General features: G+C 43.7%; 1 protein-coding gene across 3 annotated transcripts in view; it reads right to left on the bottom strand.

The window, feature by feature from the left end:
- Positions 1 to 27,906, bottom strand: part of TGFBR3 (transforming growth factor beta receptor 3) — a 225,038-nt gene that overhangs the window by 46,864 nt on the left and 150,268 nt on the right. For all 3 annotated transcript variants that reach the window (XM_066376794.1, XM_066376793.1, XM_066376795.1), the window contains 3 exons: positions 9,812 to 9,995; positions 5,181 to 5,349; positions 3,421 to 3,568 (listed from right to left, as the gene is read on the bottom strand). In XM_066376794.1, coding sequence (XP_066232891.1) covers positions 3,421 to 3,568; positions 5,181 to 5,349; positions 9,812 to 9,995 — 501 coding nt within the window. The remainder of the gene's footprint in view (positions 1 to 3,420; positions 3,569 to 5,180; positions 5,350 to 9,811; positions 9,996 to 27,906) is intronic.

Genomic DNA, 27,906 nt, shown 5'->3' with positions numbered 1-27,906 from the left:
ATTCAAAGAAAACTTCATGGGGAAAAACGGGTTAAAAATAGAAATAAAATGATATAAAGAAGGATCCAGATTGTTCTTAGAACTTTTTATTCATTTAGTCAACGGCAGTTCCTTAAGCACAGCTTCTTCCCAGCCTCTCAAAGCAGTGTGTCATTTTGATTGGCTGGAATTGTAACACGGCCTAAACACTACTGCTTGGCCTCATCTGCCCTAGTCTTTCATGTTGTTGGACAGCTGAGAAAATAACTGTATTTCCAGAATAATATCATCATAACTGCCACCTGTTTTTTGGTACCAATACGGAGTGATTTGTTTACACCTTTCCACAGGAAATCTAGGAGCTGTCAGTACAATTCACGTTGATTACTCCTTGGGATTTAGAAGGCTACAAATCTATCTACACATTTGTAAGCAGCAAGGGAGGGGCAATGGCAGGCAAGTTGGTTGCCAGCAGTTAGTGAACTCCTCACCCTGTATTTCTGGGAGTGCCCAGGTTTTCCCAAGGCCACAGTGTAGCTACTCCAAATGAGAATGATCAAGGGGCCCTCTAAACACCACCGCCATCTTTCCCATCCATGTCTTCATGAAGGATGACGAGCTAGGTAAAATCTGAGTGCCTCTGCTCCTCCCCCACCACCCAACACACATTTGCATCAGAACTGCTGGTGGAGGGGAGGGGCCTGAGGACAGGTTGGACAGAGAGTGTAGTAGTGCATATTCCCATGGGATTTAAAAAAAAGTGTCTTTCTAAGAACAAACCAGCTATTGCTAACCTTAAAGTCCTGAGGCCATGAAACACTATAACAGTAAGTTTCTAACACGTTTCCTCCACCTATTCTTTTATATTTTGGAGGTTCTTCCAAAATGTGATTAAGCATGGTCCATAGGAACCTAAAGAAAAAGCCAGAGCTCAGCATGGCAATGCAGACACTTCTGGTACTCACATTCTTGCACACGGCACAATCCTTTTCATATCTTTGGACCATTATGTCGTTTGGAGGGTTCATTCTGCCCACACGCCGCCGCCGCCACCACACACACACACACACACACACCCCATCCATGTATGATGGGGCTCTTCTTCAAACCACCCCATCAAGTTCCTTACCAATCCTTTTGTAAACAATTTTGTTTGTTTTCACTTTGATTAGAGAAGTTAATTGCTCTTATAGACATACTTTTCAAGATTTGCTTAGGAAAGAAGGATGAACTCCCTTTGTACAGCACATGAACGTACATTGTGCTAGGAGCTTTACATGTTATCTTACTTAATTTTCCTCTAAAATATGAAGAGTCAGGCATTACTGTCTCTTCGTTAGAGAAGGTGAACCTGCGGCTCATGGAAGTTAAGGAGCATTAGCTGAGAACTCACCATGTGCAGGGAGTGTGCCAAGTACTTTAGATGAACTACCCAGTAGGCACTTAACAAATACTTGTTAAATGAATAAATGAAGGAATGACAAACAAACTCCATTAAACCTCACAATTACTCTCAAGATGAGTACTATCATTGTACCCATTTCACAGGTAAGGAAACAGACAGACTTCAATTAGATCATGCAATCTCAACTGGGAGTAGTGAGAACTGGAGAGGGAAATGAATCTAGCCCTGCCGGACACCAAAGCCAGGATCTTTCCACTCTACCATACCGTCTTTAAAGGAAATACTAGAAAAAGGTCACTATAAACCATTTCCCCTTTCTACGCATGAATGTATGCCTTTTATTAGTGGGCAACTTTCCCTCACAGAACAACAGCACAGTCAGAATTCACATCTGAGACAGGGAGTTAGGAAATCACAAAGCATGAAACTGATTGGGGGAATAAAAAAGAACATCATGAAACATTACCTAATTGTTTAGTAATGTTGTCATGCATTGTCCAAAATTGGCCTGGAACAGGAGTACAGCCAAGAAGAGAAATATAAACAACCCTTACACTGGGATGAGCAATCTCATTTCTAGCCTTTCTGATTCGTACGAGAAGTGGAGACACAGCGAACACCAGGACTGCCATGGAGCAGGCACACACACTCAGGGAGAGAAGGAGCCACTGAAGGGTCAGGGTTGAGAGAACATTTACACAAGAACTCCAACAGAGAATTAAAATGTACCGTATGTTTTGTCTTTCAAAGCATGATTCCCTTTTCTGTTTTTGTTATTCTGAAATTAAAAACATTTGATTGGTGTGCCAGGCAACGAACACTGCAGACACCTCAAGTCACCAGCATCCTTCATTCCATGCCAGGGAACACAATCAAAACAGCTCTGACTTCAGAAAATCATAGCTGGGCTTTGTGCTCCACTCCAAATTAATGTATCATCATTACACATAATGGCTTACTGGGATCCTCTCAAAGTTTAGGGAAAAAAACCCCACAGGAACCAGAAACGATTACTTTAAATTAAGACGTGTGTGTGTGTGTGCTTGTGTCTGCCTCATGCCTCTGGTGAGTGCTTGTGCATGACGTTGCCTAGGGGACCATGGGGGCTGTGGGCTTTGCTCACTGGTGTATCACATGAAGGTGCTGTGAATGAGTAATACCAAAACAAAGGCGGCCCTCTCCCAGAACAGTGAAAACATAAAGCCCACTCCAACCGATTCAATGCCAATAAAGGAAGAATTGTCCACAATTTTAAAAAAAGACAATGTATAAAAATTTGAGCCTACAAAAGAGATGCTAAAGAGGCAATTATCTTCTTAAAAATCAGAAGGGGAAAATTATTTTAGCTTTCATTATGATTTGCTCCAATATTCTGTCAAATAGTTATCTCCCTAAACATATTGGAAAAAGTTTTATCTTTACCAAATTTCAACATTCAACTTTTCAAGAACTAGTTGCTGTTTGTCTATCATGCCAAACAGCATGATATACTTCCTTCATGAAACATAATGCTTAGGGAACAGGTTGGGGAAGATGCATTTCTCCAGTGTCATCCCACTGACCTCTCTATCCATTGTGGATCTAGTGTCAGTTTTACCTTCAGAAGTTAGGAAAGACATGCCAGTATTGCATGTTCCTCTCAAAAGTCAAGAGTGTGGGCCTTACAGGACTCAAACACGAAAAGGTTTGTGTTCATTGTTTTGTACTTACTATGCTGGAAAGTACACTAATACATTTCAGTAATTTCACAAATGAGGCAGATGAGGTCCAGAGAGAGGTTGCTTAAGGTTTGTAAATGGCAGAGTTGGGACTCCAGTCTGGGTTGGTGTTGATCCCAGGGGCCATAAGTTTAACCACCACACTATTCACCCTTGTCGGGAAAAGCTAAGAAGCAGGTTATTTTGCAAAGTGAAAAACTGAGAAAGCTTAGACACCATCTAAAGAAGCAGAAATTTTACAATAATAACACACATATATATAAACATGGCTTACATTATTTCCAGTCATCAATACAAAGAAATGTTCAACCAACTTACAATGACTTTCAGGTTTCCCTTAACATCGAAAGATTTGATCACCCAGTTGACAGACTTTTTGCACTTTAAGATCAAGATGAGGTTTTTGAGCACCTCAGGATCCTTTTGAGAAGGTCTTATGTCAATTATTATATCCACCTGGAAAGCACTGTGAATGGAAAACAAAGGCAGAGTTAGGACCCAAGCGCCAGAAAGTTGCTACTATCTCCCCTCTTCCAAGTCTTCATGTTTCCAGTGTCTGGCCAGTTGATTAAAAAGCTGGAGTTGATCCCAGGCAAATGACATGTGCAAAACAGATTGTTAATGCACACACAACAAAATAGTCTTACATAACAATAGAAAAATATGCCTGCTGATAATTAGCCACGAAAACTTTTCTCCTCTTTGAAAAAAAAATGGTGATTACTTTAGCCACTGTTTGAAATGGACTTGAACAAACCAGAAGTTTACTTTTGAAGCAGAATTGTTGCTTTTTCAACCTTCAACATCTTCAGTGTTTCAATGTGTAACTTTCCAACATGCTATATGTTCAAAATCCTTCAAAACCAGGGGTGGGCAAGAGTTTGGTGAGTGGTAGGTGGCAGGGGGGAGGAAAGCCTGACAGTAAAAAAATAGGAAACTTCAGAATAAGATGCAAAAGGCTGGAGAATCTCTTGGCTTATATAAGATTTGCTTATGCCATTAACATTTGCTACATAATTATATCTGCATTTATTTTCCCAAACTTCTCGATATATAGTTATTAAAATAAAACAGATGGTCAACCAAGTGATTACTTGGAAAATTGGTGAAAACAACCCAAACTTCTAAGAATTCAGTATAAAAGGGAATTTTTACCAAACAATAACATCTCTGTCATTCTGAATTTAAAGGAAAGTCTCTCTTTCCATCTTGGTTTTACACACCCGTAAAGTGAAAAATGGATGATCCACTCAAATAAGGCCAGAGGCTAACTGTCTCAGCATTGGCCAGGCTGCTCCTAGTCTCAGTGCCTTTTAAATTTTCACAGAATTCTTCATGTAGGACAGAATGGAATTTTACCAAAACTGATCTGTAGTTTATTCATTTTTGAAATCAAAATTTGATTATAATTTTAACTTCAACATCCCTCTACAATATTATGTTTTAAGTCATTAGTTCACATGAATCTCAGGCTAAAGTGGAAGAAGAGCCAACTTTTCCCCTTTTTATTTCCTTTATAAAATTCCCTATTCATTCTTGGTAGGGAGGGTTAAATTTTCAGTCCTGGCTCAGCAAGTTGCAGTGGGGGACAGAGAACCATAACATAAGGAAGAGGGAAGTTACATCTAACAGCTACATGGTTGTCACTGTGAAGGGCTGCCCCCAACAGATGCAGCTTTGAAGTAAGCAGTGATGAGTACTCTGATGACACTATGAACAAAACTTTATAAATACAGACTGTTATTCAAATAATAATTATGTTAATAAGACACATTTTGGAATTTTCTTATCAGGGGTTATCTCATAGGAAATAATGATGCAGCAAGAGTAACTGTGTCCTGTTCATTAGACTAGGACATTCAGAACAGCCTTCAAGAACTCAACTGGAATACAGAGGGTCTAGAGACAGACACAGAAAATAAAATGCACCTACCACTGGTGCCTTTACTCCCTTCTTCAAAGCTTCTGTGAGTCTCACCCAAAGCATTGTGGCTCCCTGCCTGTGCAGGCTCCCTGCCTCAAGTCAAGAAAGATATTTATTTTCCTCTTGTTTCAGTTCAGAACACACACTCACTCACCTATAGGGGTTAGAGTTGGGGGTGATTAACTCGATGATATGTACTTCCTTATCCTGGGGCTGGCTGGATATCACACACCCTTCTGCTGCTTTGGGCTGAAGGTACTCAGCAAGGTAATTGAGTGAGAGAAAATTTTTCCCTATGTTGCACGTGGGAGGGAACACTTGATCTGAAAGTAAAGAAGCGCAGAACAATCTGTCAAATCCCCGATCTACAATCCCATGGTAACCAGATTCAAAGCGAAGGTGACAGGTGACACTGAGCAAGAGCAGGGCACAAGAACCTACAGTGCTAGCAAAGGCCTTAGATCTCCTCACCCTCTGCCCTAAAATGCCTCCCCTCTGGTCACCAGTGACCTCCTAGCAATCAACTCTACTGGCCTCTTCTGGTCTAAATCCGCTCATTTCCTGTTCTCTGTGATACTTCGTGGTCTTCATCCATTTCCTCTGATCCACCTTTCAGTCTCCCACTGGCTACTCCTCTTCTGCTCATCCTTTAAAGACCAGTGGTCCTCAATCTTTGGGACACATCAGAATCCACCTGTTTGGACCCCACCCCAGAGAGTGTGATTCAGAAGATTCTAGGTGGAACTTAAGCGTCTTTCTTTGTGAAAAGCTCCATAGTTGATCCTGATATAAAACCAAGGCTAAGACCCTCATTTCCTTCCTCAATCTTTCTGTCTCATATTCTTCCAGATGATCTCAATCACTCCCCTAGCTCCCACGCACATCTAGATCATAATGCCTTTTCTGAGCCTGTACTGTCATCTGTCTACCAAGAACCTCCCACCTAAAAACCCACTAACTATTTCACAGTCAGCATACTCAAGACTGAATCCAATTATCTATCCTACCCCCCGCATACACTCCTCCTTGCATATTTGCTATTTCAATGAACAGGAGGACCAGCTACCCAATTAACTCTCTGGCCCACCATGCACAATTAATCATTCCCTCTTATTCACTTTATTCACTCCTCACAGCACTTTATATACTTCAGACTGAAGGTAAGAGTTTGGGGACCACAGTAAGGTCAGACGTATCCTTTCTCACAATCTTGACACAGATGACTCATGTTTCTTTGGCACTGTGCAGTTTACAAGGTGCTTTCACAAACACTGTCTCTTGAACTGAGGACTGCTCATCACCTCCACCAGGGAAAGCGATGCAAGTACCAGAGTCTGAAGATACTCCCCCAATGGCACACACTGTTTACACATCACTGTGGTTGATGGGATTTCCATTCAGTGGTTTAAATGTTTAAACAGAATTTGAAACTGCTGGCAGTGTGACAGCTGGGACCAGTGTCAAGGAAGTTCTAGGTGTAGCAAACTTTTTCAGAGACAGAGTAATTAATCGGAGCCCTGGCACTTTAATGAAACACACTTCTGCCCTTTTATTTAATGGACAGAATGCCAGTGTTGAAATTCACATGCAAGTCTCACTGAGGAGTGAGGAATCAGTACAGGAGGTCCCAAGGTTGGGCTGATCATCCCTCCCCTACCCCTGCCAAACTGTGCAACCTCCCTTATGCAGAAGTCCACAGCACACAGTGTAGCAACAGGGCTCTGTGCACCATGGCATCCCAGAGCCATCCTTAGAACAGAGGGGACCAGAGGAGCTCATGAGGCCCCCACTTGCTGGATCATTCCAAGAAGAGTGTTAGCTCTGCAGTCTGCATTCTTCCCTAACACCCTCTCAGAGAAAGGCCAGGACTCCGCCAACTCAGGCTGCTGGAGCAGCCTCCTCTCCACATCTGCTGAAGGTTTTGCCAGATGAGCAGATGAGGAATGCACACCCTGCAGCTGCAGCCCTGTGGATGCCTCCCCCAGATCACAGGACAGAAAATGATACCGGGGTGGCAAGGCTAAAATGTCATTAAGAATCAGAGGGGGTGTGGATGGGCCAGGGACAGGCTAGTCTCGAACTCAAGAGAATGGGACCCTAGTGGGACTCCAGCCTGCATACAGTATTCAGTTCACAGGGTGCCTGGCACTGTAGGTCTATGTGTATAGGATCCCTGAATGAACAAACTTGTGATGTGAGCTTTGAAACAAATTAACAAAGCACTCTCCCACGTTGTGACTCTCCTAAGCCACTAGCAAAGATTTAATTGTTTAAAAGTTGCTGTTATTAAGGGCTCAAGTCCCAGATGCCACTGTCACTAAGTTGAATAAGCAGATTACTTTTTGTTGTGCGTGTGTGCCCCCCCCCCCAAACGACCTTGTGCATGCCTGGCATCAAAACTTACACCAACTGCCAAGTAGAAAGGAAACCACAAAGGGGAATCCCCGGGTAGAAACCTGGCATGTTTGGGGTAGGGGGAGGGGAGAGTTACATGCTTATTTGTATTTCAGGAAAGGACTGACAAATGACTATGAGACCCTGGGAGGTAATGCAAACTCATTTTCCTGCTTCAGAAACTGAGGCTCCAGTGGTGAATGGTAAATCAATGTGTTGCCTGAAGCTTCACAGTTAATAAGACCAGCTAGGTAAGACCTGAGCACTCCGCATTCTTCCACTCTGGGTCTACAGGTGAGAGCAGTAGTTCTCAAACATTAGTGAGCATCTGAGTCACCTGGAACGCTCCTTCAGACACTGGACCCCACCCTCAGAGGTTCCAATTCAGCTGGTCTGGGGGAAGCCCCAGAATTGCTTTTCTATCAAGTTCCCAAGTGATAAGGCCCCTGCTGGACAGGGACTACACTTTGAGAGCTACCAAGGAGGGAGCAAAAGAGGCCTGGGGTCCGTGGGTTGGATGGTGGAGAAAAGTCAGATTCTGGTAAGGTAATGATGAGGCCCGCTCATGGAGTCCAACACACAGGGAGACACAACATCACCCTGTGGTCCACTGACAGACCCAATCCAGGACTCTCACTTCCTTCAGCTGTTCTTCTCCATGGTGTGGGCCAACAACTTATATCCAGCTAGTAGCTGGAGTCAACTTTCAGGGACTCCAAAGGTGTTACCAAGGAGTTGACCAGTTTTTACTGGACCAGACACCAAGTCCTTTAAGTTTTTCTCCAACACAGTGTGTGGCCTTGTGGAAGTCACTTAGTCCTCACTCTAAGGGCAGGTGGTGGCTGTACACAGAAACTTGTTCACTGTCAAGAGAACAGAGCCTGATGTTGTAAATGTTACTATAACACATTTTCTTATTCTAACAAATTCCAAGGGGGTAATCAACATTCTTTCATGCTACCAGAATTCTGTTTCAGAAATGTAGTCCATTGGCCAGGGCTTAGAGCTTTTGTTAAAAGAGATTTTTATTCTGTTCCATATGGACTTGACTTATTAGCTACCTGACTACCATGACAGTTTAGCAACAAACTTCAACTTTTTAAACCTAGTTCTTGTCTAAAACTCCTCCTCTCTGTACTGTCCTGAACAAGCCTTTCCATGTAGGTAGCCCACTTCATTTTCAGGTTGTGATTATTTGGCTAAGGCTTAAAGTACAGCATCAGGCAATAAGCATTAGACTCAAGAGTCAGGAAACCTGGGTTTGAGTTCTGACTTTGCCAGTTGCTAGTAATGTGGACTGGAGCAAGTTAGCTTCACTGTGCACGAACCCTCTGTAAAATAACGGAAACAATGGTTTCCTCTAGGGTGACTGGTGGGGTTCAGTGGGCGCTGGGTGCGTGCGAAAGCCCCGCTGGCCCCTGCACACAGCACACGCTCCAACATCAGTGTCCACTTTTCCTGCGTCTGTCAAACAGTGCAGGGCCAAAGAGGGCTGGGAACAGGCACTCGGTAACCCACCCTGTGCTGCCACACTGTCAGCAGAGGAGGTGACAACTGCCATAAATTCATCAGAACGCAGATGGACACTGAAGACCTGAAGGGTGGTTTTCACACAATCACCTGGCTCTAACAAGGACCCTTTCACGAGAGTTGTTATTTGTAGTAATTTACGGGGGCTCCAAATATGTTCAACTAAAAATAATAATGAAAAAAGTTATTAAAAAAATAGTAATACACTTTCAAAACTGAGTCACCACATATTTATATCGCTCTGCAAGGCAAGGACATTAACACGGGAAGTCTATCAAGGCCATTCAGTTAGTTCCTTCCTCCAATCATCTGTCTTTGCAACAGGCCTTAGTATTAAAAATATGTATATTCAAACACTCTTCCTCTGCTGTTGTCCAAAATTTAACTGATGTCTCAAAATCATACGCTGACATTGGCTTCAAATGTTTGCAAAATAATAGGTAAAAGGAAGCCCTAACCGTTGACCCAGTCTGCCAGCTCCTCCTTCATGCCGCCAGTTACCAGCTCCTGTCCCTCACTCTCAGCTTCTTGCCCAGCACTCACTTTTTCTAACTCTTGTGTACGGCAATCTTCTAAATCCTACACCACAGCCTCCTCCTCTCTCAGCCGGGCTACTCCCCACTTCTCACTTGGCCATTACCAGGCCTGTTTTCTCAGAAGGAAAACGGGAAGGCGGGGATGTGAGTGTGTGAGTGTGTGAGTGTGTGAGTGTGTGTGGTGGGGGGGGCAGTGATCCCGCAGGTTCCTGCCAGCTCCCACATTCTGTAACTATGTGATTTCTTGCCCTAACCAGCTGGTCTCAGAAAAGAAAACAATCTACTGTAGTAAATCAGTCATTAATTGAAACCACATAAAATTTACCTTCCCCCACTTTAATATAAATGTTTCGTGCTATCTTGAGTTCAGTGAATGAAGTGACTGCTCCATACTCCTTTCGGGCCCAAGTTAACAGATGTTCATTTCCATGCGGGAAGCTCCTTTCTTCTGTTTCTGCTGACAATGAGAAGTTTCTTGATGAAAAGTGGACTACAGAACCCTCAGACACCTAGAGGAAAGAGAATTCCATATTTAACGTGGTGCAGTTACCTGGAGCTCAAGCATAATTAGAGAACACTTACCAGATAACTAATGGATAGTTGTCAATCCAACCTCATCCCTTTGTTATACAGATTATCTTTTTTCAGCAGCTGATTCTAGAAATAATCTCAAGGCTACTACTTCTCCTTGCTAATGGCAAAGCTACCAATGACACAAGATATCCCTTTCAATTTTTTAAAGAACTTTATGACAGACTGCAAGGTGCATTGTGAGTAATCATATCAATTATCATGGCCATTTTCTAGCTATCTACACTTAAGGCCAATCTTTCAAGTACTATGTTTCAAGTCAGTCAAGCAGGAAGTCATGGTGAGTGTTGTCATGGGCTTGTAATGGGCTTCAAGATCAGGGCAAGCAAGCTGAAAGTCCTGCTAGCAAGTGAACTTGATTTCAAAGTCTTCCACTGCTGCAGTATACCCACCACAGGACATAGTAAGAGTCTCCTTGGTTTATGTTCTCCTGAGCACTGAGATAAAAAGAATGGCCAGAGATTGCCAGTTTTCTACCAATCACACTACTTCCTAGCAGTGAGATGAATGTGTATTACAGTTTATTTTGTAAGACCCCCAAATTCCTACAGATAATGAAGTCAAGAGGCTGTCAGACTCAGCCTAATAAAACTTTCAGGATGAATTATGCAAGTCCCATGCTCTTGCTGGATGTATTTAAACTACTGCTGACCTAGCAAATGATGGAATATATAATTAACTCATACAACAAAATAAAATCATTATCTTGTTGCTGTACTGTAATCAAATTTAGTTACTAGTGAAAATATGCATGTCATCTTTACTGGCTAGTATTTATAAAATAACTGATTTTATTAATGTCAGGCTGAAACCTCAAAATGTGAGCAAAAGACCCACAAGAGCTCAAGTCATAAAACTATAAATGTCTTGTATAAAATTTCTCATTAATTATTTATCATTAACAAAAAGCAAGCAGGTTCTAAAGAAGTTATATACAGCCAGACTAAGAGCAGGTTCAGGGCAAGGATTTTGCTAAGGATTCTATGCTTGCAGTAGTGTTTTCAACCTTACCACACCCACATACAAAACAGTATTTAAGTATTGTGTCAGGCACTGATACTTTCTATTCCATTATATATACATATATTTTTTAGATGCTTGCAAAGAAGTACTTCACCAAATTGATCCTATGACCTACTTGGCTGAAAGCTAGAAGCCCCTAATAGCTTCTAAATATCCTAGGCACAGGCCACATCCCAGGTCAATGAGAATCTTTGGGGTGGGACTCAGGCATCAGAATATTTTAAAGCTCCCTGGTAATTCCAATGTTCACCCACAATTGAGAAGCCCTGTCTTAATGGGTACTGAGTGATACATAATTTGAAAAACATTGTTATATGTCAGGCCCAATGTGGGCACCTCACAGCTTCCTCTGTACCAGTGGTACTTAACCAAAAGTGATTTGTCCCCCAGGGGACTTCCAGCAATATCTAGAGACACTGCTGATTACCACAACTGGGAGAGCGGAGCTACTGGCAGTTAGTGAAGAGAGACCAGGGGTGCTGCTAAACAACTTACGGTGATACACAGGGCAGCTCCCACGAGAAAGAATTAGCCAAACTCTCCACAGTACTGGGACTGAGGAACCCGGTCTATACTTTGGACTAACTGAATGTTTCTACCACTCAAACATCTGCTGGGTCCCCAAACTGGATTCCCAAATTGACAGCCCTTTCTGTGGTATAAATCTGGCTTAGTGCCCTGGCCGGTTTGCTCAGTGGTAGAGCATCAGCCTGGCGTGCGGGAGTCCCAGGTTCGATCCCCGGCCAGGGCGCACAGGAGAAGCACCCATCTGCTTCTCTACCCCTCCCCCTCTCCTTCCTCTCTGTCTCTTTCTTCCCCTCCCGCAGTCAAGGCTCCATTGGAGCAAAGATGGCCCGGGCGCTGAGGATGGCTCTGTGGCCTCTGCCTCAGGCGCTAGAATGGCTCTGGTTGCAACAAAGTGACACCCTAGATGGGCAGAGCATCGCCCCCTGGTGGGCATGCCGGGTGGATCCCGATCAAGCACATGCGGGAGTCTGTCTGACTGCCTCCCCGATTCCAACTTCAGAAAAATACAAAAAAGAAAAAAAAGAAAAAAAAATCTGGCTTAGTACCTAGTAGAGAATAAGAGAAATTTTCTGCTTTCTACTGACTTGGGAAGCCCAGAACTAATCATTAATAACCTGACCATGAACTATGACCACTAACAGTGGTTATCATTTATTGAACACTTACTATGTATTAAGCACCACAAAGTGCAATCAAGTGTGGTAATGACATTAGCTAAATGTCCTGATGCCAATTATAAAGGAAACCAGGGGACACTGCTTAGCTTCGGCCTTGTTCTGACATTGCTGGCATAAGAAAACCTTCTTGAGCCATTTGCCTGCCAAACAATAACAGAATTAACCTACGTATAGAGGCTTAAGCACTGTAGTAAAATCTTTTCACAGAAAAGCACTTGTGTTAAAAAGTCATTTTTATTAAGCCTGTCACTGAAAAAACAAACAAACAAACAAAAACAATCACAACAGTCCAGAGGCCTTTGTCCCAGTGCCAGCACAGTTCCGAATGTTGAGGCAAGCACCTTGGATGTTCTGTTCCGTTCTTATTCATGTCACAACCATAAAATAAAACACTGGGTTTTAAATACAATGTGTCCGTAAAGTCATGGTACACTTTTGATCGGTCACAGGAAAGCAACAAAAGACGATAGAAATGTGAAATCTGCACCAAGTAAAAGGAAAACCCTCCCAGTTTCTGTAGGATGATGTGGCAGCATGTGCGCATGCGCAGACGATGACATAACACCATGTATATAGCAGAGCAGCCCATGGCCATGCCAGTCGAGATGTGGACGGTACAGAGGAAATTTCAGTGTGTTCTGCGGCTCGCTAAATTCGAATCTGTGACCAAAGTACAACGTGAATATCGGCACATTTATAACAAAGCGCCACCACATAGGAATAACATTACTCAGTGGGATAAGCAGTTGAAGGAAACCGGCAGTTTGGTGGAGAAACCCCGTTCTGGTAGGCCATCAGTCAGTGACGAGTCTGTAGAGGCTATACGGGATAGCTACCTAAGGAGCCCTAAAAAATCTGTGCGTGAGCCCACATCGAACTGCACTGAATAGGTATGAAACTGGGAGAGTTTACCTTTTATTTGGTGATTTCACATTTCTATTGTCTTTTGTTGCTTTCCTGTGACCGGTCAAAAGTGCACCATGACTTTACGGACACACTGTATGTTATACAAAGAGTACATTTCTCAGAGTAGAAGGTGGGATACATCACCCTGGAACACTCCAGAGGTAAGAATATGAACAGTGTCAATGAGAAGAAATAGGGAGCACTTCAGTATACATCCTGAAGTAATTGGGAAGTGGCCACAGAGTATAGCCGAGAAGGGCCACTCCTGGCAGGACTCTCTGTGCACCATAGGCTCTGCTCCAGCTGTGCTCAGGGCCAGCAGCAAGGATCACACGTTCAGGGCAGAGGAATTTGGAAAAGGAGCTAACTGCCACTCCTCAGGCACATTCCACTAAGAAGAAAGTGAGCTTCCAGGAGCAGTGAAGTGTTCCTGACTGCAGATCAGTGGAAATTTTCTGCTGCAACAAGGGGTCAGTTAGCACTCCTGCTGACCACTAGTTCTCCAGGCTCTGACAAAGCTGGATGCTGACAAAGGCCTCCCCCAACCCCCACTGAGTTTTAGAAGGTATTGTTATTCCCAACCGATTCTCAGGACAACCTCCAAGGGGATTTCCATGGTAGAGAGGAGGAAATCTCAGAAAAGCTAATGGCCTACCCGAGGTCAGAGAAACAGCACCAGGGCAAGATCAGAAGGAGCAACTTCTGACTCCTGGTCACAGATGGCTTCAGCTTGAACCCTTCCAGAAAGAAGGCCTGGCTAGCTCCCAAGGCAGAAGATTTCTCCTGTTCTTAAGTTTTGTCCGTAAAATTTGCTTTCCATCCACTTGTCTGAGCTGTGTCTTCCAGACAAAGGAACTCGTTCCTTTTACCTCCAGGGGACAAGCCTTCGCATGTCTGAAGATGTCACTTCAGACATCTGCTCACAACTTCACTTCTTTAATGCATTATAGCTACCCCCTCCACTCCTGCCCTGACCCCATGGGAGGCAGATCTCCAGCTGAGTCTGAAATGTGGTGCTCAAGACAAGACCCCGAGTTTTAGATATAGTCTGACAGATATAGTCTGACAAATGTACTGGGATGGGTCATTTTACCTGTCGGGTTGACTGGCCATAGGGTACCCAGATATTTGGTCAAACACTATTCTGAATATTCCTGTGAGGACGCTCTTTCGATGAGATTAATATTTAAATTGGTAGAGTAAATAAAACTCATAGCCCTTCCTTACATGGGTTGTCCTCATCCAATCACTTACAGGCCTGAACTGGACCAAAGGCTGGCCCTTCCTCCTAGTAAAGGAGCATTCTCCTGCCCAACAGTCTTCAGATTGGGACCTCAGCTCTTCCTGCTGGCCTTAGAACTCAATCTGGAATGTAAACTATACAGATTTTGGACTTGATAGCCAATTCTTGACATAAATCTCTTTCTGTATAATGGGGACACTGCATAAAGCCCCCGATTATGTAAGGCCCAAGATCACATTAGCTTTTTCATGAGCTGAACCCTGCTATTATCTCATATTCATTATTTCATACTTTAAACATACATCCAACAAATATTTATTGAGTACCCACCTACTCTGTGCCAGGTACTGTTGCAGGTTTTGGGAATACAGCAGAGAAGGTGAAAGACAAAAAGTCCCTATCCCATGGACCTTACAGTCTAGTAAGGAAGCCAGAGGAGAAAAATAATAAGTACAATATATAATATAATAATTAGTGCTATGGAGTCAAGTAAACTGAGAGGAGAGGAGTACTACACTTTCAAATGCTATGATAGGGAAAGTCTAACTGAGAATGTTTTTAAGCAGTTAAAGCCCTGAAGGAGCGACAACAACAAGCCATGCAGGTGTCAAGGGAAGAGCACTTATGGTCCAGACAGCAGCAGGTATAATGGTTTGGTGCGGGGAAGGAAGAGCAAGAAGGCCAGCATCGTTATGGCACAGGAGTGAGGAGGAGACAGGTGGGAGAAAAGGTCGGAGAGGAAAAGAGGACACCAGCAGGCCCAGCTGAGCCTCGCAGACAGACCACCATTAAGAACTGTGATATTTAGTGTAGATGAGATGGGCCACCAGTGAGAGTTATTAAAACACTGAACAAATTTTGAAACTTTTCCATTGTTTTGAGAGTAGGGGGAGGGGAATGGGAGGTATGAGGGAGGAGGAGAAGGGGGAGGGGGAGAGGGGAAAAGAGGGGGAGAGAGACATACAGAGAGAGAGAACCATCAACTTGTTCCACTTAGTTGTTCCATTTAGTTGTGCACTCATTGATTGCTTCTCATATGTGTCCAGATCGGGGATCAAACCCACAACCTCAGCATGCCGGAACAGTGCTCTATCCACTGAACCACGAGGCCAGGGCCTAAAACACCTAACAAATGTTTTAACAAGATCACTCTGGCTGCCAAGTCCAGAGTACACTGAAGAGAAACAAGTAGCAGAAGCCAGTAGTAGACTTCTGGAATTAACCAGGGGAGAAAGTAACAACTCATACCAGGGAGGTGGTGGTGATGATGGGACCTAAATCCTTAGGTCTTTATTCACATCCTTCCTGTACATCATTAATTCTTTTCATATAAAAACAGAAGCTTATATTTATTCTTATTTTTTTTATTTTTTTATTTTTTAGAGATAGAGAGTCAGAGAGAGGGATAGATAGGGACAGACAGACAGGAATGGAGAGAGATGAGAAGCATCAATCATCAGTTTTCGTTGCAACACCTTAGTTGTTCATTGATTGCTTTCTCATATGTGCCTTGACCATGGGCCTTCAGCAGACTGAGTAACCCCTTTGCTCGAGCCAGCGACCTTGGGTCCAAGCTAGTGAGCTTTGCTCAAACCAGATGAGCCCGCGCTTAAGCTGGCGACCTCGGGGTCTCGAACCTGGATCCTCCGTATCCCAGTCTGACACTTTATCCACTGTGCCACCGCCTGGTCAGGCTATTTATTCTTTAGATCCATATTTCAAGTCTTTAGAGACCACATAAAAATCCTTTTTCTGTTAGCTATCAATATCTCTAAATTTTATATGAGTATCTTATACACATTCATTTAAATCCCTGAGAAATACATTCATATGTTTACTGAAGTATTATTTACAATAGCCAAGATATGGACGCAACCTAAGAGTTCATCAACAGATGAGTGGAAAAAAAGAGGTGGTATTTATACATACAATAGAATATTATATTACTCAGCCATAAAAAAGACAAAATCTTGCCATTTGTGACAATATGGATGGAAGGTCTTAGAGGGTATTGTGCTGAGTGAAATAAGTCAGACAGAGGAAGATAACTGCCATATAATTTCATTTATACGTGGAATCTAAAAAACAAATAAACAAGCACAATGGAAACGTACTCATTAATACAGAGAACATTTTGATAGTTGCCAGATGGGAAAGGGTTGGGGGGATTTAGAAATACAAATGGTAGTTACAGAATAGTCATGGGGATGTAAAGTACAGCACAGGGACTACAGTCAATAATATTCTAATAACTATGTATGGTGTCAGACGGGTACTCGATTTATCAAGGAGATCACTTCATAAGTTATATAATGTCTAATCATGTGGTTGTACACCTGAAACCAATATAATATTGTATTAATTCTAAAAATTAAAAAATATTTTAAAATAGAAAATAAGTATATAAAGAAGTAAATCCCTGAGAAGCTGAATAAGAGCAGGCTCATTTCTGTGACTTAACAGGTACACTCCCATGCTGACCCAAGCATGTTAAACAGCACTCGCTGGGATCCAACTATGGATTGATCCCACAAACCGTCTTTATCTTGTCTGTAAGAGCATCATGCTAGAACCTGTCAAGAGCCCTACTGAATCAAAGACATGATATATCGATGTCATTACTCTTCCTGTCAAAGCTCTAGTCCTACCTGATCTTCATGGTGCAGTACACTTATTAGAGTCTGGCTAAGGTTAAACTTTGTGGAAGAATACAGATGTAAAGAAATTAGCAAAACAAGACAAAACAAGAGAAAAGAGTATTTTCCTAATATGAGGGAGGGTTACAATCGCCATTGCAAGAAAAATAAATGAGTGAATAAGAAACTGTTTTTAAAAAATGTTGCCTGCCCTGGCCGGTTGGCTCAGTGGTAGAGCATCGGCCTGGCGTGCAGAAGTCCTGGGTTCAATTCCCGGCCAGGGCACACAGGAGAAGCGCCCATCTGCTTCTCCACCCCTCCCCCTCTCCTTCCTCTCTGTCTCTCTCTTCCCCTCCTGCAGCCGAGGCTCCATTGGAGCAAAGATGGCCCGGGCGCTGGGGATGGCTCCTTGGCCTCTGCCCCAGGCGCTAGAGTGGCTCTGGTCACAACAGAGGACGCCCCAGAGGGGCAGAGCATCGCCCCCTGGTGGGCAGAGCGTCGCCCCCTAGTGGGCGTGCCAGGTGGATCCCGGTTGGGCGCATGCGGGAGTCTGTCTGACTCTCTCCCTCCGTTTCCGGCTTCAGAAAAATACAGAAAAAAAAAAAATGTTGTCTGACCTGTGGTGGAGCAGTGGACAAAGTGTGGACCTGGAACGCTGAGTGCACTGGTTCGAAACCTTGGGCTTGCCTGGTCAAGGCACATACGAGAAACAACTACCAGTCAATGCTTATCACTTATCCAACTCCTTCCCTGCCTTTCTCTCTCTCTCGAAAATCAATAAACAAAATCTTAAAACAAACAAACAAACAAAAAAACATTGCTCCCTCTCAAATGTATAAGAGACCTTAAAAAGGGGGGGGGGGGAGCAACTGCAAAAAAATGTGAAGAGCAAGCCTGGCCTGTGGTGGCGCAGTGGATAAAACATCAACCTGGAATGCTGAGGTCACTGGTTTTGAAACCCGAGGCTTGCCCTGTCAAGGCACATAGGAGAAGCAATCAATGAACAACTATGAGTTGATGCTTCTCGCTACCACCCACCCCCCCAGTAAAATCAATCAATAAATTTTTTTTAAATGTTACAATATAAGAACTTTATATTTGGATAAAAAGACAGAAACTCTCCAGGACTGCTTATTCTATCCACCACTCTGCCTTATGTGTAGGTCCTTGACATGCTACTACCTCATTTCTGGCCCTTACATCTCAACCAAACTGTTACAGTAACCTCCTACTCTCCAAACTGCCAATTCTCTCTTCATCCTCCTCCACAGTCACCTGGAAGAACTCCCTAAAAAACAAACTCATGATGATGCAGGATAGCACCTAAGCATCTTACCTGGCACATGACCAGAGAGGGATTCTGCCTACTGTCCACCCCACTTCCCACCACGCCTCCGTGTACCCAGGACTCGCCATGTGGCATCACTCATGGTGGCAGAACACATCGTGCTGTTTCAGGCCCCCAAGTCCTTTCTCATCCTGCTCCCTGCCTGGACCTCCCTTCCCTGCCTTGCACACCCGGTAACTGCTCCTTGTCCTTCCACAGGCAGTGTCTTTCTCTGCTCAAGAATGGAGCTACCCACGGTGCCTGGTACACAACTCACATGAACTGTACTATTTGCCAGAAAGCCTGCCACCCTCAGCTGACAAAGAACACCTCAAGGGCCAAGAAAGCACCTTGTTCATTCTGAACCTCCTGGGCCAGGCACAGTGGTTGGCACAAAGCAGGGGCTCAATAATTTCTTGTTGAAAGCTCAGTACTGTTACTTACAGGAAAGGCTATGCTGCAATTTCTCCATTCCCGTAACCCTTACTTCCCTCACTGCCCAGGAAATGATCGTTCATCCAGGTCTTAAAGCTAATGATTTGATTTTTCACCCAGTAACTCCACCTAAAAACCAATGATTAAATCATTTAGTAGTTCCATGTCTTCCCCTAGAATCCACTGAACTTTTCTCCTGCTTGCTAATTAAAACCCAATCCTCTGACATTCCCTGACATGACAAAAGTCTTCCTGTGGGAATGAACCGAGCACAGAGCGCCAAGAACCTTGATTCTTAGCAAGCATGTGTGGAAGGGGCAAACGTGAGGTGCTTCACCGGCCAACAAATCCCAGGCTGCTGAGATCCACACCAAGCCACCTCCTCTCCAGAGTGCTCTTCCTACTTAAACCTCGCATGACATTTGTATTTTAAATTCTAGTTATGCTACCAGAGTTTTTTAAGAGCAGAACATTACTCTCTCTGCCAGTGCTGGAAGTTTTATTACAAGAACTTACAGCTAGGCAACGAGAGCCAAGTTTATTATTTTTTCTGGAGCAATTTCAACAACCTTGTCCAAAAGAGCAAGAAAAAAGCAAAATTAAAAAAGCAAAAGAGGCAACCAGGCCTTTTGTTTCCACACCTGTATTTAAGCTTTAACTCTTACGGCCCTGAGCAGATCCACGGAAGCCCTGGGATAAGAGCTCCCAAGCCTGAGTGAAGGAACCAATCCCGGCTCCCAGGGGCAGTCACCATGTTCCAGGAACTGAGGCGCTTGGTTTTCGCACTTATCTCAGCAGTCAGCTGACTCAGGCCTGGCGCTTGCATCGGTCCCTCTTCAAGCTTCCCCTACTACTCTCGTCTTCAGTGAGGAAGGAGAAAGGGACTTTGCTGAGGGTCATGCCACACCATGAAGCCTCATCTAGTCCCACCCCTCTCCTCCCTCCTTCTTGACCCCAGCCCGTAAATAATGCTCCCCCATGAACCGTCCTGGTGAAAATACAGGTCACATGAGAAGAGAGGAGGTAATGAAGTCTTATCTAAAGTGTCATCTCCATTGATAAGAGTGTGGTGGTTGGGGGGGGGGGGGAGAGAAAGGGGGAGGGGGAGGGGCACAAAGAAAACTAGGTAGAAGGTGACAGAGGACAATCTGACTTTGGGTGATGGGTATGCAACATAATTGAACGACAAGATAACCTGGACATGTTATCTTTGAATATATGTATCCTGATTTATTGATGTCGCCCATTAAAAAAATAAAATTATTATTTAAAAAATAAATAAATGAATGAAAAATAAAGTGTCATCTCACTTCCTTCAAGTCCACCCACAGGCTACCTTCTCAATGGGGTCGATTTAACATTACAACCCAAGCACCCAGCAGCCAGTCTTCTAGCAACCTTGGTTCCTCCCAAACCTGCTTCACATGTTCTAATTCCTATAGTACAGCATAGCACAGTCGCCCTCCAAGCTACCGCAGACTTTGCTTATTTGTTATGCTTATCGCTCGTTTCCTCCTACTGGAATGTAAGCTCCTTCAGAGCCTGGGGTCTTAATCTGCTTTGTTCATATCCCAAGCACCGAGAACAGTGCTGGGTACAGAAAAGACACTCAACAAGTAATTGTTGAATGAATGAAGGAATTCTGAGGTCCAGTTAATTGGGAGTGCCTGCCTCATGTCCTGTGCTGAGAAGGATTCTGAGGTTCTGTCCGGGAGTCATGGAGAAACAGGAATCCTGCTCCACAGGGATCCAATACAGCAGTTCAGCTGCGTGCCACCAATGAGCACCGGAAGTGTGGCCAGTTAAATTGACCTGTGTTGTAAAACACATACCAGACTTTGTACTGTCTTATAATGAAGAAAAAAGCCTAAAAAAATAAAATCCCAACTTTTTTTTTTTTTCATTTTTCCGAAGCTGGAAACGGGGAGGCAGTCAGACTCCCGCATGCGCCCAACCGGGATCCACCCGGCATGCCCACCAGGGGGTGATGCTTTGCCCATCTGAGGCATCACTCTGTTGCGTCCAGAGCCACTCTAGCGCCTGAGGCAGAGGCCACAGAGCCATCCCCAGCGCCTGGGCCATCTTTGCTCCAACAGAGCCTTGGCTGCGGGAGGGGAAGAGAGAGACAGAGAGGAAGGAGAGGGGGAGGGGTGGAGAAGCAGATGGGCGCTTCTCCTGTGTGCCCTGGCCGGGAATCGAACCCGGGACTCCTGCACGCCAGGCCGACGCTCTACCGCTGAGCCAACCGGCCAGGGCCAAAATCCCAACTATTTTATTGATTACATGTTAAACGATATTATTTTGGACATACTGGGTTAAATAACATATGCCATTATAGTTAATTTCACTTGTTTCCTTTACTTTTTAAATTCACTAATAGAAGATTTAAAATTACCAATGTGGTTTGCATTTTATTTCTATTGGACTGCATTGCTCTAGAGCCTTCTCCAATACGACCCCAAGGAAGGATGAACTGCTAATTTCCATCCATCCATCCACTTTTTGGTCTGGTCTCACAACATAAATCAGTGTCAAGAAGACATTTCAAGCCCAGTGCTTCCCAAAGTGTGATCCTTGGACCAGTACCTCACAGGCAGAAGTAGAAATGTAAGGTCCAGTAAACTGCATTATAATCTCCTGCATCTCCCCCCAAGACTCTAATGCATACTTGGGGCTCATTCACTGTTCTAGGCCATAGATACAAATATCAAATTCCAAATAGTCTTTGTAAACTATGCAGGACTATTTAAAGAACAGGCAAGAGTTTTTTCCCCTTGCACTAGTTTAAAAAAAAGGCCAAGAGGGAGAGAGTAAAGCCAAGTCATAGATGGAGTCATCCTCTTGCACATCTAAAAAGAAAGACACGAGCCTCATAAAATAAGAGGAGCCATTGCTCCCCAACGATACAGAAAAGCCTACTGAGATCTCAGAGGAAAGCCCGTTCCAGGAATCACACACACACACCCCTATAGCTCAGCTGTGGTCCACTTGAAACTTCAGTTATCAGTTGGGTGAGTGCCTACTACTTGGGTTACAACTCTGGGGGCTGCTCTAACTCACATACTCAACTTCACATATTTACATGACTTTGACTCTGGTTAAAGTTCAGCGCTTGCACAATAAGAAGTAGCTCCTCTCCCTCTTTAGTCCTGCCTTACACTCACCCAATGTCTACTATTTCTATTCCTTTTTCCTGATTCTTGCACACAGGCAAATCTCTTTTTTTTATACTAAGAATAATATTTATTACAGTGTCCTCTTTATTTGCAGACATAAGCAAAATTTATTTTAATTTTTAAATTTATTTCTGTCAATTACAGTCGACATTGAATATTATTTTATATTAGTTTCAGCAGTATAGCATAGTGGTTAGACATCTATATAACTTACAGAATGACCCCCCATAAGTTAGTACCCACCCAGCACCATACAGGTTATTACAATATTATTGACTATATTCCCTATGCTGTACTAGATATCCCCCAGAAAAATCTCTTTTCGGAGTTGCCTGTTTAGGAAAACTGAAAGAGGAAAACAAACGAAGCAAGGGAAAACATGCTGACATTTCAGAAACAGCTGCCATGCCAAGTATTTGCTAGCTCAATCCTGGGGGGGAAAGCCATATGGTAAACTAGAAGAAGCATTTCTCTAGAATTCAGATTTATGTATAAGTAGGATCTACGCAGGTTGGCCCTAGACCTCGTAACAGTGCCCACACAGAAAGACACTAAGGAGATGACGTTTTGATGTATTTCATGCACAAAGTCCAGCAAAAACAAACTTATATAAAGTGCTGGAACAGTATTGAAATATTTACCTCCCAAATGAGGACTGAACCCTACATTCTGAGAGAAAAGTCACACGTTCTCCCTACCCAGCCCCTGGGAGGGCTGTGCTGGCCTGTTTCCTTCAAAGCCACGTGATGTGAAATGTGATCTGAAACATGTTTTCTATTAACCATATATCATGACTCAATGTTTTCTTTTAAGTTTGTCTTAAAGAAATAATAGCTTCCATGACCATGAACCTACAGTCATAATTTGCAAAGCTACATATTCATGAGCCATGTGATGACGGAACCTGCCAATTGTGCAGTCGAGAACACAAATCCCATGAAACCATTTTAAAACTCTTGGGTGTTTTTATTTTTAATCCACAAATAGATTACTTTCTTTCAAAAACAAGACAATTTTACTCAAAACATTCACAATATTATCCTCTGCTTTTAATTTTTATTTTGCTGAAATACAAAGAGCTGAAGGATTAAAACTGCTCTCTGTTCTTAACACCCTACGTGTTTCCACATGTCCCGGAGGAAAGTTCTGAGATGCTGCCCTCCAAATATGAACACTCACAAACTTGAATGTGAGCCAGTACAAAAGCAATACTCTCATCTCCCGTGGAAATGTTACAAAAAATGATAGTGTGCGTGAATATATATATATATATATATATATATATATATATATATATATAGAGAGAGAGAGAGAGAGAGAGAGAGAGAGAGAGAAGCAAAATGTCTTACTCTGTCTGAAAGGCAGACTTGGTCACCACAGGGTAACAAATTAATGACGCATGAGCTGCTTTAGAATGGAGAGTTTTCCACTGCAGAATCTCAGGCTACTCAGAGAACCCTGATGGCCTCACAGAATGATCTCTCCAGACTCCTGAATTTACCCTCTGTCATTCTCCAGTGTTAGCATAGTGTTAGGAGAACCCTGACCCATATTTAAAGTGTATTTTCCCTCTAAAGGGTGTTTTTCGGGAAAAAAGAAAATGTTGGCATCGTTACTATTACTTGCCATGGTCCTCAATCTATTTTTGCCTTCCAAATGTGCTTCTGGGAAATCCCTCACTGGGGAGGACTCTTTCTTTCATTTTTCTTTTAAATTACATCCAATATGCCAATCCTGGTTCAAGGGCACAAACTGAACTTTACAAACACTTGGCTCCAAATAGGTTCCTAGAATTCTCTTTACAGAGTTCTTCTTCATCAAGACCGATAATCTACACTCTGTTTCACAGACAAGGAAAGTAAGGCTCAGAGAAACTAAAGAATCTGCCAGAGGCCACTCTGGTGGAAAGCAGAGTTGACAACAGAGCCAAAGACCTCATTTCTTACTCTACAGCTACTCCACCACCCAGCTGCCCAAATCAAGAAATCGGCAGAGTTCAGTAGGCAGAGCCCCTCTCAGCCCCCTACTAACAGGAACAAGCACTGCGGTACAATAACCCTAAAGCCTCTTCCTGATCACTTACTAAAGTGCACATTTCATAGATTCTGAATCTTCACATTTGACAACTGAAGACACTGGGGCTCTGAGAGGTTAGGTTACTTCATTTCAGCAAGGGAACAACCTGCTAAAACAGACTAAAACTATGTCTGCTGGACTCCAACACTATGCAATACAAAGCCAGGCTTTAAAGAGAATGAAGGTGAAGCAGTGAGGCAAAGCAGGGTTAAAAGCAGGGCTTGTACCCTTCCCTGCCTCTTGCACAGGGATTCTCCCCATTGGGTTGTTTTCTTCTTTTTCTCACCTTCCCCAGGGGGCCTGAGGGGCTGCACTGGTGAAAGTGGAGGAGAAAGGAAACAAGGGGCAAGGAGTAATGACTGTCATGGAAACAAAGTAACTGCTTGGCGGGAAGAAGACAGATCTCATATAGTAAACAAGAACAAAAACTGCTGAAGGCTATGACAATGATTGACTAGAAAGTATGGTAGATACAGCATAGCAGGCTGTATAGATTACAGATATAAATGCTTCTGCGATGGCCAGTATTTTTTGTTTTTGTTTTTTGTTTGTTTGTTTTCTTTTACAGAGACAGAGAGAGTCAGAGAGAGGGATAGACAGGGACAGACAGACAGAAACGGAGAGAGATGAGAAGCATCAATCATCAGTTTTTTGTTGCAGCACCTTAGTTGTTCATTGATTGCTTTCTCATATGTGCCTTGACCGTGGGTCTACAGCAGACTGAGTGACTCCTTGCTCGAGTCAGCAACCTTGGGTCCAAGCTGGTGAGCTTTGCTCAAACCAGATGAGTCCACGCTCAAGCTGGCGACCTCGGGGTCTCGAACCTAGGTCCTCCGCATCCCAGTCCGATGCTCTATCCACTGCGCCACCGCTTGGTCAGGCTGTGATGGCTAGTTTTATATGTAAACTTGGTTTGGCTATCTATCATCTCTGTTCAAACACTAATCTAGATGTTCCTGTGAAGGTATTTTGATTCCCTAAACAGACTCCCAGGAAACCTAGCACTGCTTAACTTTTTTTTTTCCTTTTTAATTGATTTTAGAGAGAGGAAGGGAGAGAGGGAGAGAAAAGGAGGCAGAGAGAAAGAAACATTGATTTGTTTTGTCCCACTTATTTATGCATTCATTGGTTGATTCTTGTATGTGCCCTGACCGAGGATCAAACCGGTAACCTTGGGCAGTATCAGGATGAACCACCTGGCCAGGGCTGCTGTGATGGTATTTTGTACATGTGATTCAAGTCCATAACAAGGAGGCTCTAAGTAATGGAGATCATCCGAGATGATCTGTGTGGTCCTGATTCAGTCACTTCAAAAGCCTTCAGAGCGGAGGCTCGGCTCATCATACCTGAGATTTGCAGCTGCCCCTCCCGACTTCTAGCCCTGCAGATTTCTGACATGCCTTGCCTGGCACCACAATGGTGTATGCCAACCTTGCAAAAAATCTCTTCCTCTATATCCCTTACTGGCTCTCTTTCTCTGATTAAGCCCTGACTGGTACAGCTTCTGTGAATGGCTAGTATAAGCCCCAAGAGGAATGGAGCTGCACATCCCAGCCCAGCAACCACAGACCTCATGACAGTGTGAGGCAGGGGGGGAGTGCACAGGATGGAGGTGGGACCTTTGGCTCCAAAACTGGTTGCAGTCCTCTTACTCTTCCTAACGTCTGCTCTCAGCCAAAGGCAGGCCATGCTCCTGTGCTCACTCCCATTTCCCAGTCTACAGTGAACAGTCTCTGGCAAAGACCAACATGATCTCCTAGGCCACAGCAAAGGCTAAACTGAACACATTCAACACCTCTAAAAAATGATTCCGACAGCCAAGGCAATGCAGATACTAAGCAGGGAATCCCAGCATAGCTGATCTAGAGGCGAGCCAACCGGAAGGACATGTTGCTGGGAAATGTATCCAGAAGCAGGTCTTTTTTTAAATTTATTTGTTCATTTTTTTAGAGGGGAGAGGGAGAGACAGAGAGAGAAGGGGGGGAGGAGCTGGAAACATCAACTCCCATATGTGCCTTGACCAGGCAAACCCAGGGTTTCGAACCGGCAACCTCAGCATTTCCAGGTCAATGCTTTATCCACTGCACCACCACAGGTCAGGCCCAGAAGCAGTTTTAAACGTTTTAGTAAAATATTGTCCTAACCTCAGTCCCAGTACTTCAACCATTCACAATACACTTTGCAGCAATGAGACCAGATAGGAGATTCCATGTCACCTCCTCACTGAGTCAGTGAGCAATGCTCTGCTGTGGCTCAAGTTCAGTTCTAAAGCCATGTCCACATCTGTGGTACAGTCACTAGTGGCTCCAGGCTGGAGACCAGGATTACAGATGCTATCATAGTCATGCCCTTGAGTCAGTCGGTGTGTGACCGTCCCTATGAGGTCTCCATTTACCCTTCCGGAAAGTATATGACACCTGGATTACGTCTGTCCATCAAGAGGTCACCTAATAACCTTCCTTGTACTATTTATGACTGAAGGATAATGGCAGAGATCCTAAGCAAAGGAGGAGGAAATCAGGAAAAAACACCTAGGAAGTTTATCACTTTTAGAATACTATGCTGTTTTGTTTGTTTCTTTGTTTTTGTACTTTTCCAAAGTTAGAAGCAAGGAGACAGTCAGACAGACTCCCACATGTGCCCTACTCAGATCCACCCAGCATGCCCACTAGGGGGTGATGCTCTGCCCATCGGGGGTGTACACTAGAGGGTTAGAGCCATTCTAACACCTGAGGCGGAGGCCATGGAGCCATCCTCAGCACCTGGGCCAACTCTGTTCCAATGGAGCCTTGGCTGCGGGAGGGGAAGAGACAGACAGAAAGAAAGGAGAGGGGGGAAGGGTGGAGAAGCAGATGGGCACTTCTCCTGTATTCCCTGCCTGGAAATCAAACCCGGGACTTCCACATGCCGAGCCAATGCTCTACCACTGAGCCAACAGGCCAGGGCATACTATGCTGTTTTTAACGTGACAGTCACAGTGGTTAACTTCCAGCCATTGGTAGAGCAACTGCTGACACTATTCCTGAAGCCTCACATGGTGTCTAAGAATACTGTGGTTATATACAGTCAGATGTGATTAAGACCCCCTCCCACATCTAGATCTCAGGGAAAAGCATTAACCTAAGTATTTTCCTCTGCAAAAGAAGAACCCTGTGCCAGACAACAGTGGACAATTAAAATCAATATCCTTGACTACACACTACTTGCTCTCATTCAAAGCATAACTTCATTCAATTCCATGATCAAAATCTGGAATATGTGATGTAAAGGGAGAAAGTGGGGACAATATAGCCTAAACACCTAATACTCATCATTTAAAAAAGACTCATTATTGCTATTGCTAACACAGATTGAGCACTTCTGATGTGACAGAGACTATCCTAAGCACTTTCCATAGATTATAGCCACCATTTATTTTTGTGTGACCATGCACAAGTTAACTTAGCCTCTCTTTGTGTCAGTTTTCTCATCTAAAAATGAGGATAATAACAGCTCCTACTTCACAGACTTCTTATGAAATTAAATAAGATAATATATGTAAAATGCTTAGAAGAGGGCTAGCACATGGTGCATGCTGTTTATTAAATATACATGTACACATACACATATCCTCACAACAGGTTATGAGAGCTGTCACACAAATTGAGGTTGACAGGCCCCAACTCATTTCTTGCTGTAGCAGGACCATAACCTTCTTGTCCAAACTTCTTGGCAAGGGCTGGAACAGTGTTGGCTCCAAACAGCAACTCTGAACGTCACCCAGTATCCTTTATCACCCAGAAACTATAGGATTTCTGGAACA

The sequence above is a fragment of the Saccopteryx leptura genome, chromosome 3 (assembly GCF_036850995.1).
Source record: "Saccopteryx leptura isolate mSacLep1 chromosome 3, mSacLep1_pri_phased_curated, whole genome shotgun sequence".
Taxonomy (NCBI): domain Eukaryota; kingdom Metazoa; phylum Chordata; class Mammalia; order Chiroptera; family Emballonuridae; genus Saccopteryx; species Saccopteryx leptura.
Note: the sequence above shows the minus strand (reverse complement) of the source record. Positions and strands in the feature narration are given on the sequence as shown.